This window comes from Rhineura floridana, chromosome 3 (assembly GCF_030035675.1).
Source record: "Rhineura floridana isolate rRhiFlo1 chromosome 3, rRhiFlo1.hap2, whole genome shotgun sequence".
NCBI classification, from domain to species: Eukaryota; Metazoa; Chordata; class Lepidosauria; order Squamata; family Rhineuridae; genus Rhineura; species Rhineura floridana.
The window spans coordinates 188,285,887-188,305,151 of record NC_084482.1 but is presented as its reverse complement, the minus strand read 5'-3'; the positions used below and the strand labels follow the sequence as shown (position 1 = coordinate 188,305,151).

General features: G+C 44.1%; 1 protein-coding gene across 3 annotated transcripts in view; it reads left to right on the top strand.

The window, feature by feature from the left end:
• Positions 1 to 11,146: 11,146 nt before the first annotated feature.
• Positions 11,147 to 19,265, top strand: part of DALRD3 (DALR anticodon binding domain containing 3) — a 21,123-nt gene continuing 13,004 nt past the window's right edge. The window contains exons 1-7 of one of the 3 annotated variants that reach the window (XM_061618813.1): positions 11,147 to 11,500; positions 13,017 to 13,315; positions 14,521 to 14,789; positions 17,019 to 17,077; positions 17,150 to 17,272; positions 18,542 to 18,612; positions 19,090 to 19,148. In XM_061618813.1, the coding sequence (XP_061474797.1) occupies positions 11,312 to 11,500; positions 13,017 to 13,315; positions 14,521 to 14,789; positions 17,019 to 17,077; positions 17,150 to 17,272; positions 18,542 to 18,612; positions 19,090 to 19,148 (1,069 nt within the window). In that variant the 5' untranslated portion in view covers positions 11,147 to 11,311. Of the gene's footprint in view, positions 11,501 to 11,893; positions 12,371 to 13,016; positions 13,316 to 14,520; positions 14,790 to 17,018; positions 17,078 to 17,149; positions 17,273 to 18,541; positions 18,613 to 19,089; positions 19,149 to 19,265 lie in introns of those variants that run through there. The other 2 variants (XM_061618812.1, XM_061618814.1) reach the window with 2 other exon arrangements.

Here is a 19,265-nt window from a genome sequence, read left to right as displayed (position 1 = left end):
GAAACCACCAGATCTAGGTACGTCACTGCAGTCGGCAAGAACTTCCAGCTGCAAAGTGGATAAGGCCATCTGCAAGCTGAGCAGGAAGGGTCCAATCACACGGTACATGCATGAACTTCCTCTTCTGAGTACAGCAGGTAGGCAGGGCTGGAACCAAAAGTGGGCAGCCCTTCCCCTTTCCCTTCTCTTTCTGACACCCCTTCTCTTTCTCCTTTCTCTTTTTGACACTCCTCCTCTCTTTCTCCGACACCCCTTCCCCCCCATCCCTTTTTCTCCTCTGTCCTGGGGCCTGCCTGGAAGATGGATCTCTCTTGCCAGAGGTCTGAACTAACTGGGCTCAGGGCCACTTATGGTCTTGAGGGTACAGGTTGCCCACCTCTGCCTTAGAACATGTCTGGCTATATCTATATAAACTTGATGGGTGTGTGGGTGTAAAGGAGCAGGCACATGTCCCTTGCCATCTTACTCTTGCAAGCTGCTTTGTACTTCATACTGTGCCCTGCCATGGTGAAGATATAAAATGGAAGGAGATGCAGTGGTTTATAGCCATGTGTTCTGGCCAAGTGTGTCTCCCTGGCACAAATCCATTGTGTGCCCGCTGTGTGTTACACATGTATGTAACATCCCCCCACTTACAAAAGAACAGCCACTGGAGGCTGCAATTGAGGGAGCACAACGGGGATGTGTGGGCAGGGTGCTTTCGGTGGTGGCCACTTCCCCAAACTGCAAGAGAAAATAAATGGACCTGCATATTTTCCTCCATGAGGGGAAAAGCAGGTGCCCTCCTGATTTTGAGTGGAGAACAGCCAGCAGGGAAAGAGCTAAACATCCTTCTTCATTCCCTCTTCTGCTAAGGGGAAGGGCCATAGCTCAGTGGCAGAGCTTTGCATGCAGAAGGTCCCAGGTTCAATCCCCAACATCTCCAGGTAGGGCTGGGAGAGACTGCTGCCTGAATCCCTGGAGAGCTGCTGCTAGTCAGTGTAGACAATACTGAGCTAGATGGAGCAACAGTCTGATATGCTGTGTTCCTGATCACAACGTTGTAAGGCTGCTTTTCATTGTTTACAAAATCAGGGAATATTATATGCATCTGCCTGTAATGCCTACTTTGACCCTGTCAGGAGTGGGAAAACTTTTTTTTTTTTTGGCACAAGGGCCACATTTCCTTATAGGGAACCTTCTGGAGGCTGTACGTCAGTGGTGGGCAGAGCCAGAGGCAAAAGTAGGCAGAGCAACAGAAGTGAATCTTATCTTTGCAAGTCAGAGGTTTCTGCACTCGCAAACCTGCAGACATTTTCCCATGCATTCAAAGAAGCAAGCGGCACTATCGCAGTTCAAGGACGCATTCTAAGGCAGGCAAAAGCGCTCAAGGAGAGTACAGGGCAGGACCTGTGGGAGCTGTTCTCTGGGGAGGTGGCATGGTCCAGGGAGAGTCCCAGCCAAGGGCCACATAGAGAGGGCTGCAGGGCCACATTTGGCTACCGGAGCTGCAGTTCCCCACTCCGGATTAGGGGTTGCTTCTTTACATACCAGGTAAAGGAAACCAGTGTTTGTATAGCCACATAAAGTACGAAGTGGCTCTTAACAGCGATGTCCGTGCATTTAGTGTTATCGCTTATGCTGTAAAGGGGGAGGTAAGGGATGTATGTATCCCCAATATTGTTTTCACCATAATTAGAGGGAAGGACAGCTGGTGCATCCTAGCATCACCAACTGCTGAGGCTAAAGCTTGATACGCTATATCAAGAGAGTGCAGCATACTGTGAGCTTCCTTTTTACATCCCTTCTGTCTTCAGCTCACATTAGAGACAGTTATTGGTACTTCTTACAAAGTGAGTTGGGAAACCCACATCCAAGTACAAAAGCCCCATGCACTTCCTAATATGCTCACTAGCTGCAGCCGCAGCAGCAGCAATGACAGCTTTACCATTGACAAGGTAAGTTGCATGCGTGCATGCTTGAGGAATCCAACTGTGGGACATGACTCCTAACAGCACACTCAGGTGGTAAGTGCTGACAATACTGTAGCTAAAGTAGGACCATTGATAGGTAAGTGTGAGGTATCAGCCTGCTTGGGGGAATCCTGAAGTACAAAAAGTTTTAGGAAATACTTAAGGGGGTATCTCCCCTAAGGCAGAAAAAAAAATCAGCCAATGAGGACTGGGCATGCTCAGTAGCCATAGAACGTTGGCTGTCAGTTGGAAAAGAATGGAAAACTGAGGGGAGGAGGAATGGAATGGCCTGCAAGGCAGGTATGGCAGCTGCTGGCTGGTACCCTGAATAGGACCACTCCTAATGGGATGTGAGGATACAAAAATAATGCAACATTTTGTTGTAGGTCCCGCATATCAAAACATTGTAGATAATTGTTGGCTTGTGTACAAAGTAGTGTTAAATACCTCATTCTGTTAGCACAAGGATTTATGCTTATACAATGGAATTCCCCCCCTCCCCCCCTAAATTTGTTCTAGGGATTTCTAGATTTGGGGAGGGCATGGGCTGTGCATGAGGGAGAAGAGGGAAGTTGCACAAGTTTAAATTCTTGCACTAACAGGATGAGGGCACTGGAACCTGCCAATTATAAATGGCCCTCTTAAGTTTTCACAATCTACTACCCAAGACTTGATTCTGCCTAAAATAATTGCCGCTGTGGTAGATCCCATGTTGTAGTGACCAAATGCCACCAGTTGGAAGATTTGAGTGCCTCCCCATGGCCACGTGTTCTTCTGACCAGTGAGATGATAGGCAGTGAACTCTTTTTATCCAATGCATTTATCTCCTGCAGTTGCATATAACAGACTGAGGCTGCACGAAGGAGGTGCCTTATAGTGGAAGATGACCTATCTCAGTACCATGCACAGGTCTCTGGGGGTCTCAAGTGAGGGACTTTCCAAGCCCTATCCTGTGAAAGTTTTAACACTATTGATGCCAGGGAATCTCCCTAGAACACAACCCTCATACCTGCAAATCTCTTCTCCCTGAGCTGGTGACTTGCTGAATGTGGTCATGCCAAGTTGCGGAAGGAACCCACTGGAACAGAGCCGGGATGGTTTCAAGAGGATGTTCCTGTACCCAACAGGTTTCTCTATGATTTGTTTTTCTCTTCTCTGCAGGATATTCTAATAATAGAAAATTCTAGGTGCACAGGAACGAAGAGGCAAGTGGGTGTGGACACACCTAGAGTGGATCAGATATCTTAAAGTTCATATGCTCATGGAGGTTCAGGAAAAGAAATTGCTTTGGAATGACACGATCACTCCCGCTGAGCGAGGAGACACAGCCACGGGGATGTCGTGTCTGTCCAAAGCTCTTTTGAGGATCCCAACTGGGCCCATGAAATACATCAGGGGTGAGCAATCTTTTTGGTCCTTAGGGCTGCATTTGGTGGAGGTATTGCACACTGTAATTAATGCTGTTTCAAAGTACCTGTTGGATTATGAACAGCCTGTTTCAGATAATTACATCTTAGGTGGACCTTATTGACTAGAATATTGCCATCATGCAATGCTATATATGTTTCTTCCTAGTGTAGGTTTAATTTCATAACCTGTACTAACACAAAGTAACTGGGAAAAGTTACTCAAGGATGGGTGCTTCTAGGTCCTAGGATGGGCAGAATGTATTTTCTACAACTGCATAATCTTACACAGGAAATAAAAGGAGAAGCAAATGTCTGAATTTTCTATTCCATTGGATCTGGCCTAAGCAATTTAAGGGTCCTTTCATATAAACTGTGTGTGGTAGAAATATGCATGCGAGATGTTATGTGAACAATACTGTGTGTGAAGAAAGAAACGGAACAAATTTAGCTAGTCATTGCTTTATTTGCACATTAAGCCGAAAGAAGATTAAGCTGAAAGCAAAACACGTAACATAATAAATACTGTAAGCATCAAAAGCAACAGCTATGCATCCAAGACGTCTTCCTTATTCTGATTGGCTTGTAGGCCAAAATGGGAACTAATATTAAAACCTTTAGATAATTGCTAATACATTTCACACAATCAAAGGTAAAAAAGTGTGTTCCCAGGAACAGGGGGTGGGGGGAAATCCAGCACTTAATGGTAGGACCATGTAAAGTAAGTAACGTGATAGGTCCTCTGTATTGTCTGAGTCCCAAAGGGAAGACTGCAAATGCTAAGTAAAATAGAAAACCACCTAATACTGAATATGCACCATTAGTGCATAACCCATTGCTACCTACTTCAGGAGTAGCCAACATGCTGCCCTCCAAATGTTGCTGAACTCCAACGCACATCAGCCTCAGCCGACATTGCCAATGGACAGGGATACTGGGAACTGTAGTCCAACAAACATCTGGAATACAGGTTCAGGAAGGCTTTTAGCACTGTTTTTCTAGGTAGAGGCTTTTTTTGACTGGAGAAGCTATGGATGGAACTTGGAACCTTTGTGGATGCAAAACATGCACTTTACTACTGAGCTATTGCCTCTTGCTATTGGCATATTTAACTTTGAGAACTTCCAATCACACACCCACTGGATAAAAAGGGTCAGAAAACTGTGAAGTGGTATAGCAGATGTACATCCTCCTTAGCTGGTGGCTTCCAAGGCAGCCTTATTGGGGCATGTCAGTGAGGCCCAAGGTGATTCTCTGTTTGCAGTATGAGCCACGGTAAGAATTATTTGATTTGGCACTCTAGACTGGAGGCTAAGGTGCCCTGTGTCAAGGTCTTTGGTTGCATCTGGAAGGACTGTAGATGGCTCCCTAGCCTAGAGATTAATAGTACAATCCTTTGCATGTTTATTCAGAGTAAGCCCCATGAAATGCAATGGTGCATAGGACCAAAGCATTAATAGCCCTTGCACTTAGACATCAATAATATAATCTAGTGCCCAAGCTATTAGATCTTGGAAGCACAAATATCCATTTTTAAAGAAATAACATGAGACTGAACCAGATTACTGGCGGCCTTGTTACTTACAGTAGGGTTTCCAGTAGTAGCATCTGTACAGGGGCCCAGACCTGCTGCCACACACATGGTGTAATTTACCCAGCCATTGGATACAAAACAGCTGATTTCTAAGGGCATGCAAGGGAGTGCCAAGGTGACCACAGGGGGTTCTTTTTCTGCCACTGCTGACAGTCAGTAGTTGGTCTGGCGTGAGCAGGAATTCTCAGATCACCTCTTGGCTGTGGGTGGTGCAGGGAGCACTGCCCCCCTTTTCACCTCAAGAAAGCAAAGTGGAAGCAGCAGTGAGTGAGAGGAGAATGGGAAACAAGATGAAGATGCAATGTGAGTGTTGCACTCTGTGCCGAGAAATAATAAAATAAAAATATGCAACGGTACCAAGAAGAGCTGAAATCGATTACGTGAGTCAATTAAAGTTACATGTTTATTTGAATAAAGTTTTCTACTTCTGTTAAAGAGGAAAAATTAGCTGTCCAGGACTGAGACTGTCCCCAAATCCTACAGTACTTTCTTGGGCTTTGGCAATCCACCCCTGCCCCAGCATGGCATTGCCCAGGCCCTTCAAAGCAGGGGTTGGGTCAAATGTAACCCTCCAGGCCGACCTGGCCCTCAAGACTCTCCCCACTCCACAGCCCTCACTGGCCCTGCTTCACACACCCCTTCAGTGCTTTTGTCAAGTGGGAATGTGTCTCTGAATTGTGATCATGCCTTTTGCTTGCCTGGTTGGGGGATGGAGCAATGAAGGGATAGAACCATTTAACTTTTGCATAGATGAATTGTAGTCTACTGTCCAACGGTAAGAGTCATATCCATTCTCCCACCCAATTTTGCTTCTGGCAACACCCACTGTTAGCATTCAGCTCCCAGAAGGTTGCCCATAAGGGTATGTGGTTCTTGAGCTGAAAAACACTCCCCATCCTTGCTTTAATATGTATCACTGCAGCCTCCAGGGCTAAAAATGACCTTCAAAAGAAAGTAGCCTCAGGATGCTGAATGCTGTGGCTTTTATGCGCTTATGTGGAACTGCAAAAACATTTTGTGGAGCTTTCATTGAATCATAGGGCTGAAGGGACTGTAGAGGTCATCTAGTCCAACCCTCTCTACTCAGTGCAGGATGCAACTATACTATCCCTGACAGCTGGTCTCCAGCCTCTGCTTAAATATCTCCAGTGAAGGAAAGCACCCCTCCCACACACACACACATGTTAAGGCAGTCTATTCTATAGTTGAACAGTTCTTACCATTAGGAAGTTTCCCCTAATGTTGAGCTGAAATCTGCTGCCTTGTAAGTTCCACCCATTAGGTTCTATTCTTGCCTTCTAGCAAAAACTGATTGCCAAGTTATAGGGGAGCATCGGGTGTGGCAGTAAAGAGGTTCTGTATATTACAATGTCTTCATGTAATAATTATATTAGATGAAAGAGGAGCAAGCAAGAAGAAGGGGGAAAGGCAGAACAAAGAATGGGAAGAACAATTTGTGAGCCTTCATGTCCTCATCACAAAGGAGGACAGAAGATCAATTTGGTCCCCAGGGACTACTCCACCTTTAGAAAACAGATAGGCAACTGGCAGACTTCCAAGTCAATACCGCTTCTTTTTTAACTTGGCAGCCCTACTTAATTTTAATAAAATATGTGGTTAAAAGGGGCGGGGCAACACTTTCATTCATTAGGGAACACAGTGCAAACCTCTACATGTCTCCTCAAAAGTAAACCCTACTGAGTTCAATAAGACTTCCTCCCAGGTAAGCGTGTACAGGATTGCTCCCTATATTACCTAGTAGGGCTGGGAATGTGCCCCATCTGAAACTGGAGAGCCTTATGAGAACACTGATGGCGGGCATCCCTGGGCAGGACAATGTACAGTAGCTTTGCTGCTATCTCTGGAGGAGTTGTTACGAGTGCTTGGGCTAACCCCCACTTTGGTTCACTTGGAGTTGAAGGGGTGGCAAGGCTCTGGAGTATTCTGGACTACATTTCCCACCCCACACCCCATTGTCTGACTCGTCGTGCCTTCCTAAATACTGTGAAATGAGGACAAGAAGCAAGAACCATCTTTTGGCACTTTCGGAGGAACGTGAGGACCCTGATTTAAAAGTTATCTCATATTTGGCAGATTTCCCTCATGCCCAGAAGAACAATCCCACTGTTCAAAGACATTAGAAAGCAGAAATAGTTTTTCTGAGTGTCAGCAAGATATACACACACAACATGAGATCACTTCATACCCAGACCCCTCTACATGTTGATTTGTAAGAGGGAAAGTCTATTTAAGAGCAGTTTTTGAGACCCAAGAGGTCATCTGAGTTCCAACATGTGTAACTACACTCTCAAGGAACGCAGCGCAGGACTGCAGGCCACAGAACGGGAAGGGAGTCTGTCTTGGTGCAAACCTTGAGACAAAGAGATTCCTTCCTTTTTGGCAGAGCTCCTTCACATCACTTCAGCTGTATTCCGCTGCCCGCTCCTGGGCCTAGGATAGGTAATCTCTCCTACCTGCCATTCCTTATAGCAACAGGGATGTTTTATTTCTTTAGGGCAGAGTTATGAATGGGTTAGAGTATTAATGATTAATGTTGCCCTGCACCCAGTAATTTTGTAATGCTATTCTTCTCTTTTCTCCCCAAAAATGAAAGATTTGCTTTAGTCTGGTTTGGACCTGCATTTTTTGGGTTATACACTTACTGTTTAGGCACATTTTAGGGCAAAGCACTTGTTTTATCCTGAGCAAAAGATCCCCCTCCTCTCAATGAGGTGTGTTTAATGAGACACGTGGGTGGTAGGTTGACACACTCAGGTTCCAAATAGATATGTGTCTTAACAAAACGCTTAAGCATTTTCATAGGATCACTGTAAGCAAAAAGAGAACCGTTACAGTGTGGTGGTTAGTGGTGCACAAGGACCTGGAAAACCAGGGTTGAAATCCCGTCAGGCATGAAGCTCACTAGATGACTTCAGGTCAGTCACTGGCTCTTAGCCTAATCTACTTCACAGGATTGTTGTGAGGATAAAATTGAGAGGGGGAGACCCATGTATGTCACCTTGAGTTCCTTGGAGGATAGGTGGGATATAAATGTAATAAATAAATCTCAAGAAAAAATCTGTGACTAAATGCAAAAATTATTTTTGCATGCATGCTAACTTAAAAAAAGAAAAGAAACCCCATGTAGCTAGAGCAACTCAAAGAAAAACAGAGGATTGCTGTTTAGATCAAAGAGGCCCTTCTCTAGCATAGTCTAATCTTCTTTCCCCTGTGACAAACTAACTGGAAGGCTTAACTCTAATCTGCATCTTTTTCCTTTCCAGCTGTAAAAACAAAATTGGAAGATATGTGAAGGAACATGGTCTAAATAATCTCTGCCACATCTTCCATTTTGCACCCTGTTTTAACCAAACCAAACCAAATGTGTGTGTCCCAGCCATTGTGTTCTACTCTGCAAGATACTCCTACAAGCCTGGATCCACCATGTGCCACCCCCACTAATACATAGTGAAATAAAACAACAGGAAGATAGGTAGGAGGGAGTGGATCTTGTCCAGTGGAGGTATTTAAGTAGAGAATGGATGGTCATCTGTCAGGGATACTGTAGCTGCAAGGTTCCTGTATTCAGCAGGAGGTTGGACTAAGTGATCTCTTAAAATCTTTTCCAATATTAGAAGTCTATTATTCTATGATACTGGGCCAGCGGGGTAGATTCTAACCAGAGGCAAAATGGCCTTGGTGAGTATGATAGTGAAACATTTGAGGAGTCTATTCAATTGCTGGGGTTTGGAGTTTGAAATGAAGTTATTTATTGTATTCTGACCTTTATTTGTATTTTATATTTACTGTATTTTGATTTTATAATTTTTGTAAACTGCTTAGAGATTTTTGCCAAAAATGTTAAGCAATATATACATTAAATAAATCTCTGGCCTATGCCATTGGGCTATTATTGCTTGAATTAATAAAGCATTAATACTGATGTTTCAGAATTTCAGTCCTCCCCCAAATAAACTAATACCTAACCTCATTGGCATAGCAGGTTAGAAACCAGTGACCTAGGGTCTATAGAAGGCACTGCATACCTTTAGATGTTATAGACATGACAAGACAAAATATCCATCAAAAAGGTTTCACTGAGTTGTCTGCATTTTGTTTGCTTTTCTCTTGGTCTGGAGATGGGAAGCTGCCTGGGGACGTTTCACTTCTGCTTCTGGTTTATTTTAAACCATTTCCATTACCTGTGGTGCTTCCCATGCTATAAATAAAAATGCAAACAGCCTATAGCTTTTGACAGAGTCTTTGAAAGAGGAAATTCTCGTAACGGGCACACTTCCTTTGATTTGAGAATATTTAGAAATTTAAAATCCCAAAATATGTGTATAGGGTGGATGGGTGGAGAGGGACATGTATAGTGATAACTGGGGGGATTTTGCAACTGCCTAACAATCACGCCAACACCTCCTCTTACACAAAGATGCAAGGCCCATCTAGTCCAACATATAAAGAAGTGATGCATTTTTCAATATGCTAATTCCTTCATTATTTATGCATTGATATTATACCTCAAATAAGAACCCTGCTGGATCAGGCCAAAGGCCCATCTAGTTCAACATCATATTCTTACAGTGGTTAACCAGATGCCTATGGAAAGTTGGCAAGCAGGACCAAAGTGCAAGAACTCTCTCCCCACTTGTGATATCCAGCAACTAGTATTCAGATGGATAGTGCCTCCAACAGGACTGAGACATAGCCCCCTTCAATTTGTCTAGACCTCTTTTACAGCTATTATTTATTTATTTATTGCATTTATATACTGCCCCATAGCCGAAGCTCTCTGGGCGGTTTACAGCAATTAAAAACAATAAAAACAAATATACAAATTTTAAAACACAAAAAACAATTTAAAAACAAAATTTAAAAACACATGCTAAAATGCCTGGGAGAAGAGGAAAGTCTATCCAAGCTATCCAAATTGATGGCCATTCACTCTTGTGGGAGTGAATTCCAACTGTGTGCTCTTTGAAACATGCTTCCTTTTGTCTGTCCTGAATCTCCCAGCTTCACTGTATGGGCCCAAGTTTTAGTATTGAGGGAGAAAAAATTCTCCCTATCAACTTCCTCCATACCATGTATAATTTTATACACCTTTGTTCATGTTCCCCCTTACTCACTTTTTTTCTGAACTAAAAGCTCCAAACAGGGGAGATGCTTCATTCCCTTGATCATTTTGGTTACCTTTCTTGAACCTTTTTGAGGTGAGACAGCCAGCACTGTCCACAGTATTCCAACTGTGGTCGCAACATAGATTTGTATAACATTGGCATTTTTATTTTCAATCCCTTTCGTAATGATCCCTAGAACAAAATCCACCTTTTTCACAGCTTCTACACACTGGGTCAACATCTTCTGCAAGCTCTCCACTCTGACCCCAAGGTCTTGTTGCTAGTCAGTCACCAGCAGTTCATTAGTGTATATGTGAAATTAGAATGTTTTGCCCCATTTTGCATTGCTTTACCCTTGCTTATGATGAATTACTTTTGCCGTTTTACTGCCCATTGGCTCTCAACATTTTTAGATACTTGGCCCAAACAGTAATGCCTTCTGCCTTCTTTGTGTATGACACACCTGAACTGCAAACTACAGTGTTGGTGCCAAGTCCCATGAACATTTGAGATATAACAGTAAAGCATAAATGATGAAGAAAATAAACATTAAAAAAAGGTGTCACTTGTTAATATGCTGGCCTAGATAGGCCTTTGCTCTGATTCAGCAGGTTTCTACTTACATTATTTTGTTAAAAGAGTAATAATTTCCAGGGAGTCTGTAGTGTTAAGACCGTTACAGCAAAATCAGAGTCTTGTGGCACCTTAAAGATTAGGGCTGCAATTCTAAACCCAGTTACTTGGGAGTAAAGCCCATTTAATTCAGTAGGACTTACTTCTGAGTAGATATGGTTAGGATTGCACTATAACAACTTTATTATGGAACTGGTGGGCTAGAGTCCACTCATCTGAAGAAGCTTCACAATAGCGTATCTTATGAAATTGTATACTAAAATAAATTTCTTTAAGGTGTCACAGTACTCGCTGTTAAAAATAAACTGAATGTTCAAGAGAGGGGGAAGGCCTTAAGGATTATAATATACTTTTTATGAAATACTGCTCTACTGAAAGATACCATCTAAAGTGAAAAGTACAAAGTGCCACACCTAAGAGAGAAACCATCCCTCTCCCAAGTTGTTCGTCATTTCTTTGGTTTCCCCCGGAAGAGGGTCTATAACTCACAGCTCTATGGTTTTCCCAGATGACGTTGCATCCTGGAAAAATCGCTCGAGAAGTTCCCTGGCTTTCTCCCCTTGACAAAGAGTTCCGGGGTACGCGGCGCCTGTGGTCGCTATGGAGACAGGCGATGACCGGCTGTCCGTGTCAGGGACCCTGGAGGCTTTTAACGCTGTTCTTAGAGGAAAGGCGGGAGATGGAGTTCGTGGCTCCATCTGGTTCAAGGAGAACAGTGTCCGGAACTTACGTAGCCGGGACTTCCTCGCCCCCCAGGCGGTCCTGAGGGCGATGTTCGCGGAAGGACAGGTAGGGGCGTGGCCCTCGTGAACGGGGCGGGGCGCTGAGAGGCAGGGTTGAGGAATGAATGACTTTAGTGGTGCTCACTTGACTGTATAAAAATTTATCGATATGCAAATTATTAACTTGTCATGAGGCATCTGTTTACCTCCATCGGTCAGGTGGTACCTTGTAATTCACCATTGTGATTCACCTCACATTGCAGAATGAATAGCCCTGTGAGAAAGTTGCAGAAAAAACAAAACCAGAGTCCTGTATGACACCTTATTAACAGGTTTTCTTACAGTTTTTCTGGTCTAGTGCCTAGCTTTATCAGATAGATCAAGCGCTGCATCAGTGTCAGATGTTGTTCATATCATGCCACTAGTATCCATTTATTGATTGATTTATACTTATAAGAATGTATATAAACTGCCAACATAAAAATATTTAGGTGGTGTACAATAAAATCATGGAAATGTCATGAAATTATAAAATACAGAACAAATAAATAGCCCAGATTCAAATTAATTCTCTAAAAACACGTTTTCAGCAGGCAATAAAATATTAGAATTGGGGGTGCCTGATTTCAGTAGGGTGTTCCAAATGATTGGTTCCACTGTGCTAAAAGCCTTGGTTTGCATAGAACCAAGCAAATATGAGGTAACTGAGACAGTCAGGAGGGCTTCTCCAGAGGATTGCAGTGGTGTGGCCAGCGTACAGAGTTATACGGGTAACAGATGAGTCCTTGCTCCCAAAGAGTCTATGATAAAGATAGCAGAGAAACAACACAGGAAAGGACAAACCAGGGCAAGGAGGGAAGTAAATGGGCAAATACCATTAAACATATTAGGTTACAGAGGAGAATGAAGAATATAAGGCAGTGGCCACATGGAAAAGGTGAGTTTTGCGGAGGAATTTGAAGGGTTTTTTTTATATACACAGTGTGTGGTGGGAGGAAGATAAACCACGGGGCCAAGCGGCCACGACATGTCATTCAAGAGATCTCTTTTGCCACATTTCTGTGTAAACCTTGGTCTGGAAATGAGAAAATTAAGGGACTATATAATAGCCATATTCAAATATTTGAAAGGCAACCTGTATAGAAATCCCAGTCTTATTTATTTATTTATTAAATTTATATCCTGCCCTTCCTCCCAGATACACAACTGTTTGGACAAACACTGAAGGAATGGAGACAGCCACAATGAAGAGGGTGTCATGAAGCAGAACTGGGGATCGGAATTAAGAACATAAGAGTCTACATGCCTATACCTCTTACCAAACACCTTACGCAGAAGTGGAGAGAAGGGCAATTAATTCCATTCCTCTAGATTACCTTTTAGTGATAGAGACCAGGGTTTAATATCTCATCCACAGTGTTTTAGCTTAAATAGCCCAGGTGTGATTTATTTGTGCTTCAAATGTAGGTTCTCTTTTTTTAAAAAATTCTGTTATATGATAAACTGTTTTGTTTCTGCTCCCAAACAGCCAAGAGTAGGAGGAAACCAGCACTACTTGTCTCTTCTGTCTTGTATTATGATAGGTTCCCAATGGCCTTGTTGAGAGTGTGTTTTCACTGAAATGCCCAGGGGTGCCACCCATTCAGAGCTGCCAAAATGGCCCGGCTGGACTGACTGTGCAGTTAGAGAGACCTGCCGTCTTTGAGCAGGTCCTGAAAGCCATTCCTGTGTACACGAAATCTCCCCAGACAGCCCAAGGGCACAGCTTCCTCCTGAACTGTGTCCCGCTGCAGGGGCACAAGAGCCTGAACTCACTGAGTTTGAGTCACCTGAGAGCCATCCTGGTCACCGACCACCTGGCGGGCATTCTCCGAGCTCAAGGGTTAGTAGTAGATGGAACTGTTCTTATTGTCAATCACTTTATACCTTGGGATCTAGGAACATGTATGGCTTGCTTGTTTATTTATTGATGACAACTTTACACACAATCTATGCTTGTTTACTCAGAAGTAAATCTTGCTATGTCAGTGGGCTGACTCCTAAATTGGGGTGCACAGGTTGCAGCATTAATCCGGTGTCTCCACTATTCAAGGCCACTTAAGGAGCTGTGAACATGCTATCCAGTGGCAAGAACAGTATTCTCAGTACTAGGGACGTCTGCAACGTTCTGAAAATCTTTTCTATTTTTAAGGAAGAACTTGGTTTTAACCCTCATTATTGTGGAGAATTTCGAACTGTGAGAGCAGTGTCTGCAAAAAGAATTGGGGTTCTGGTTGCTCATTGGTTGGGGGCAGGATTTCTGCACTTTGTCTGGCTTTCTAATCTTATTCACTCAGCATGTTTTCCCAAAACCTCAGTTCTGGAATCTGTAGACATTTATTCAAATTTAACAAATATGAATATGTTTTCTTGTTTTGCATGTGTTCTGCTTCTGCTGGTCATGAGTAGCAGCCACTATGTAGGATACTGAAGCCCTATCCCATAACCATTGGGATTCCTACTAGACCTCTTCCCTTCCCCACCAACATCGGAGAATTCACCAGGCATTGCCCCACACTTTCAATTTCATCTTTACATCCTAGAGGACTAGAAGCCTACTTTTAAAAAGAAAGCTTAAGTATTTCAAGATACTTGACTTCTGCACATTTCAGATGGGGAGACTGAAGCTTAGAGCTGGAGGCCTGTGCCAGGCCTTTCAACAAGGGCCTGGTGAAGCTGTGTTTTTAATCCGTGCATATTTATATATTTGTGTTATTCAGAGCCAGAGGGAGTACTAGCGCAGTGCTGTGTTATGACTGGTAGCATTTCTCCAGGGTCTCAGTTTTCCATGGTCTTTCTTGGTCTGCCTACCTGAGGTCCTTTAAGCTGGAGACGCCGGGGGTTAAATGCATTCAAAGCATGTGCTCTACTACTGAGCTGTGTGACCTCCTCTAAATCCAGTACTCAGTTCATTGGACCATACTAAACGTTTAGCTATTCTCTGAGTGAACATGGAGACTTATGCTTCTTCTGCTCACTCTACCATTTGTATGGCCAACATCGTGTGTGGGATTTTCTGTATTTATTCATTCACTTATTGCCTTTCAGGATGGATGTGCATCTGGTCCCAGCTTTGGTTGATGAGGAAATCCGTAGGTTCCTACAACAGCTACGAGTTGAGTGGCCTTTGGATCCAGAAACTTCCCGCAGTCCTGAGGATATTTTAGCCATGAAGGAAGCCCTTCACCAGTGTCCTCATGCCATATTTGACCAGTTGGAGCAGAGTGGAGTTGTGTGTAAACTGCACTTGAAAGGGTTCCTTGAGAAGCAGCAGGAAGATGTGCAGGGCTATGACCCTAACCTGGATGTCTTTCTTGGTAGGCATTTTTATCATTTTAAGTACATAGGATCTATCTATCTATCTTTGCAACAGCTATCATCCTGCGTAGGTTGAGTTAGGCTGAGAAGATGACTTGCCAAGCAGAGAGTGCACAGTTGATACTGGAACTGGAACTGGATCTGGATCCATTGATTTTATCAGGGAAAGAGCTATGGTTGGATCATGGTTGAATCAGTTCCACTTGGTTACACCAAATCTTTACATAGAAAGCCCTAGGAAGCAAGGTCCCCAGAGGTGCAGAGAACAGAGACTGAATACTCAGTAAATAATGTATTTTGAGAGCCAGTGTGGTGTACTATTTATTTATTTATATCCCGCCCTTCCTCCCAACAGGAGCCCGGGGGTTGCAAACAAAAGCACTAAAAACACTTTAAAACATCATAAAAACAGACTTTAAAATACATTAAAACAAAACATATTTAAAAACATTTTTAAAAGCTTTCAACACATCTTAAAAAAAGGTTAAAAACATATTTTTTTAAAAAAAAGGTTTAAAAACATTTAAAAAAGCAATTCCAACACAGATGCAGACTGGGATAAGGTCTCTACTTAAAAGGCTTGTTGAAAGAGGAAGGTCTTCAATATGCCCCGAAAAGATAACAGAGATGGCCCCTGTCTGAAGATTAAGGGTAGGGAATTCCACAGGGTAAGAGCTGCCGCACTAGAGGTCCATTTCCTATGTTGTGCAGAACAGACCTCCTGATAAGACGGTATCTGCAGGAGGCCCTCACCTGCAGAATGCAGTGATCAACTGGGTATATAAGGGATAAGACGGTCTTTCAGGTATCCTGGTCCCAAGCTCTATAAGGCTTTATACACCAAAACTAGAACCTTGAACTTGGCCCAGTAGCAAATGGGAGCCAGTGCAATTCTTTCAGCAGCGGGGTGACATGTTGGTGATACCCTGCCCCAGTGAGTAGTCTCACCATTGCTTTTTGCACCAGCTGCAACTTCCGAACCAACCTCAAGGGCAGCCCGAGATACAGCACATTATAGTAATCCAGCCTGAAGGTTACCAGTGTGTGGACAACAGCGGTCAGGCTATCTCGGTCCAGAAATGGACGCAGCTGTCTTACCAGCCAAAGCTGGTAAAAGCCACTCCTAGCCACTGAGGTCACCTGGGCCTCTAGTGACAAAGATGGATCCAGGAGCACCGCCAGACTACGGACCTGCTCTTTCAGAGGGAGTACAACCCCATCCAAAGCAGGCAACTGACCAATTATCTGAACTCGTGAACCACCAAACCACAGTGTCTCCATCTTGCTAGGATTCAGAGTCAGCTTATTGGCCCTCATCCAGCCCACAACCGAGTCCAGGGCTTCAATGGCCTCTCCTGATTCAGATGTTACAGAGAAATAGAGCTGGGTATCATCAGTGTACTGTTGACACCTCACCCCAAACCTCCTGATGACTGCTCCCAAGGGGTTCATATAGATGTTAAACAGCACGGGGAACAAGATGGTACCCTGCGGCACCTCACAGCACCACTGCCAGGGGGCCAAAAGACAATCATCCAATGCTATTCTCTGAAAACGACCTTGGAGTTAGGATTGGAACCACTGTAAAACAGTGCCTCCAATACCCATCTCACTAAGTCGACTCAGAAGGATACCATGGTCAATAGTATTAAAAGCTGCTGAGAGATCAAGTAAGAGTAACAGGGTCACACTCCCCCTGTCTTTCTCCTGATAAAGGTCATCCATCAGGGTGACCAAGGCCGATTCAGTCCCATAACCAGGCCTGAACCCAGACTGGGATGGGTCAAGATAATCTCATCCAAGAGTACTTGCAATTGCTGCACCACAACTCTCTCAATCACCTTCCCTAAGAAGGGGGTATTTGTGACTGGTCAGTAATTGTCACAGACCAATGGGTTCAGGGTGGGCTTTTTCAGGAGCGGTCGAATCACCGCTTCTTTCAGAGCTGCTGGAACCACTCCCTCCTGCAATGATGCACTGACCACACCCTGAATCCACTCAGTCAAACTCGATATTGAACTGGGACCTGGGAAACCAGGGTTAAAATCTCTGCTCAGCCATGAAGCTCACTGGGTGATTTTGGGCCAGTCACTGCCTCTCAGCCTAACCTACTTCACAGGGTTGTTGTGAGGGTAAAACGGAGAAGAAGGGAACCATGAATGCCACCTTGAGCTGTTTGGAGGAAAGGTGGTGTATAAATGTCATAATAATAAATGATTCTTTTTCAGTGACAGAGGAGAAGCTGCACCACATGGCTGAGCTACAACGTGCGGCCCTGCAGTGCACAGTGAGTAGATGGGTGTAAGCTTTTAGCCAGGGTGAACTGAACAATATTCATGTAAGTGCTGCTCTTCTGCAGGTGGTTGCATCAGGGAAATGCTGTAGTATCGTGCATGTAGTGAGCCATGAGGAGGCATTCCAGCAGCAGCAGATGGACTTATTATGGAGGCTGTTAGCCCCGCAAGTGGTCACAGTTTTACAGGTAAGGAGGGCCCTTGTTTTTTGGAATGACCTACAGTACAAGCTGTGTGTAAAGCTGTTCCTGCTTTGTAGGGTTGCTTCAGGGCTAAACTAGACAGCTATGGGGTTTACATCCACTATTTTTTAAAAAAGAAATAGCACTCGTTCGCGTGCGTGCGTGCGTGCATGTGTGTGTGTGTGTGTGTGTTTTGGGTGGGGGGAGATCCAGATTGGGATCATGGCATGGGGGAGGCCGCTTTTATTTTTGCCTTCACCACAGTCTCAGTTGGATTTTCCTCCTCCACTTGCTATTTGAAATGGGAGGAAAGCTCCCATTGGTGCCAATGGGAGCTTGCTTTCTATTACAAATAGCAGGCATGTGGTGGTGGTGGGGCTTGGATGCATTGCTCTCTATTAACGTTTTGTATGCAAGGCCAAACCACACAACAAATGTCATATCTAGTTTGGCTCTTAAAGATCAGAGGACATATTTCTTGGTCTCATCAGCAAAGACCACCCTCTCCCATGCATTGTGTCTAGCCTTTTCTTCCAGTTCTGCCCTGTAACTCTTGCTAAATAGTGCAGGGGGGTGGAGAACATAGACCAGCATCCCTAAATTCCCTTGGTACCAAGAGCAGAATGTTGGTAATGGGAGACCAGAAGATGAGAGAGTCTGATATGAGGAACACAGTGAGAAGAATTATCTTGCAGTATGCCTGTGCTCACACCCCAATCCAAATTTTACCAGTAAAAATCCTCCAATGTTCTAGTTCTCATGGCTCTGAAGAACTTCAGAAATGTGAATGTTGCCTAATAAAGGTTGAGAAACCCATACAGGGGCTGGTCAAACCTTTTGTAATCGGAAGCTGGGGCTTGAGTTTTCTGATTCTATGACTCCTTCCTCTCACCCTACACCCTTTCACAGAAAGATCTGCATATATTGAAAGGAATGTCTGCTGCATAAATATGCCCTCCACCCTCAAATGAACACGTCTTTCTTTTTGAATAGTTTCTTATAAACGTAGAATGTTTTATTTCCTTAGCAAGCAAAGTGGCCTGCCTACGGTCACTGAAGCAACTATAATTGTCTGCTCTTTCAGAGCAAATTGGCCAGATAAGCAAAGGTCTTAGTTGATAGGATAATGCCTCTACAGTATCTGTCCCCAAAACATCACAAGCCCAGGAGTCTGTTCCTGCTGTTTCATATATCAGCATCCTTTTGTCAAAATGAAGGCCAAACCATATCAGGAGGTTGCTGCCTACTACTGCTCTGTGTCTATTTATTTCCTAGAAACACCTTGTCTGTGGGTCCGTGAAAGTCACCCACTGTGCCTCTCCCATGGGTGCTCTTCAGTATCTCCAGTAAGTTACCATTCTGTGTCGGAATCCTTCTGCTTTGCCAACAGCAATGGAGCAGTTTCCCTTTTGCAAGGTTCTCGGCAAGCTAGTAAAAACAACACATTTTTACTTACTTTCTGGATATTGCACAGCAGCTGGTTGCTCCTGGAAACCACTGCATTACAACCACTTGATGTGCAAATGGTTTGTGGTGCTGTGCAAGAACTCATTCCTGGCTTTGGACAAATAGCTTTCTTTCCAGAGCCCTGTGTGCAGTAGGATTCCTGTCGTCAAGGTGCAAGCACTGGCCTGGGTAAGAATCCCTGGAGAAACGGAAAGGTTGCCCTGCCAGTACTTAGCCTGCAGGGTTGCTTAGATGTGGATGGGGTCTCTCCCCTTCTTTCCCCACTAGCAGTAGTACTATTCAACCTTTGATTTCACACCCAGAGCCACTGTGGGTATTACATGGGATTGTAACATCTCCTTCCTTACTACTTACAGGCTGCGGAACTCCCAGATGTATGAGGCTTCAGTGCTGAAGTATGGAGACCTCTCTCAGGGTAATGGTTTGTTCCTTCTTTTGTTGGGTGCTCTTATTTCTCCTTGTTTCTGCTTTCAGGAGGCTCAGGTGTTTCCTACAGCTGCTACATTGGGGACTAGTGTTCCTGCTGTATAGG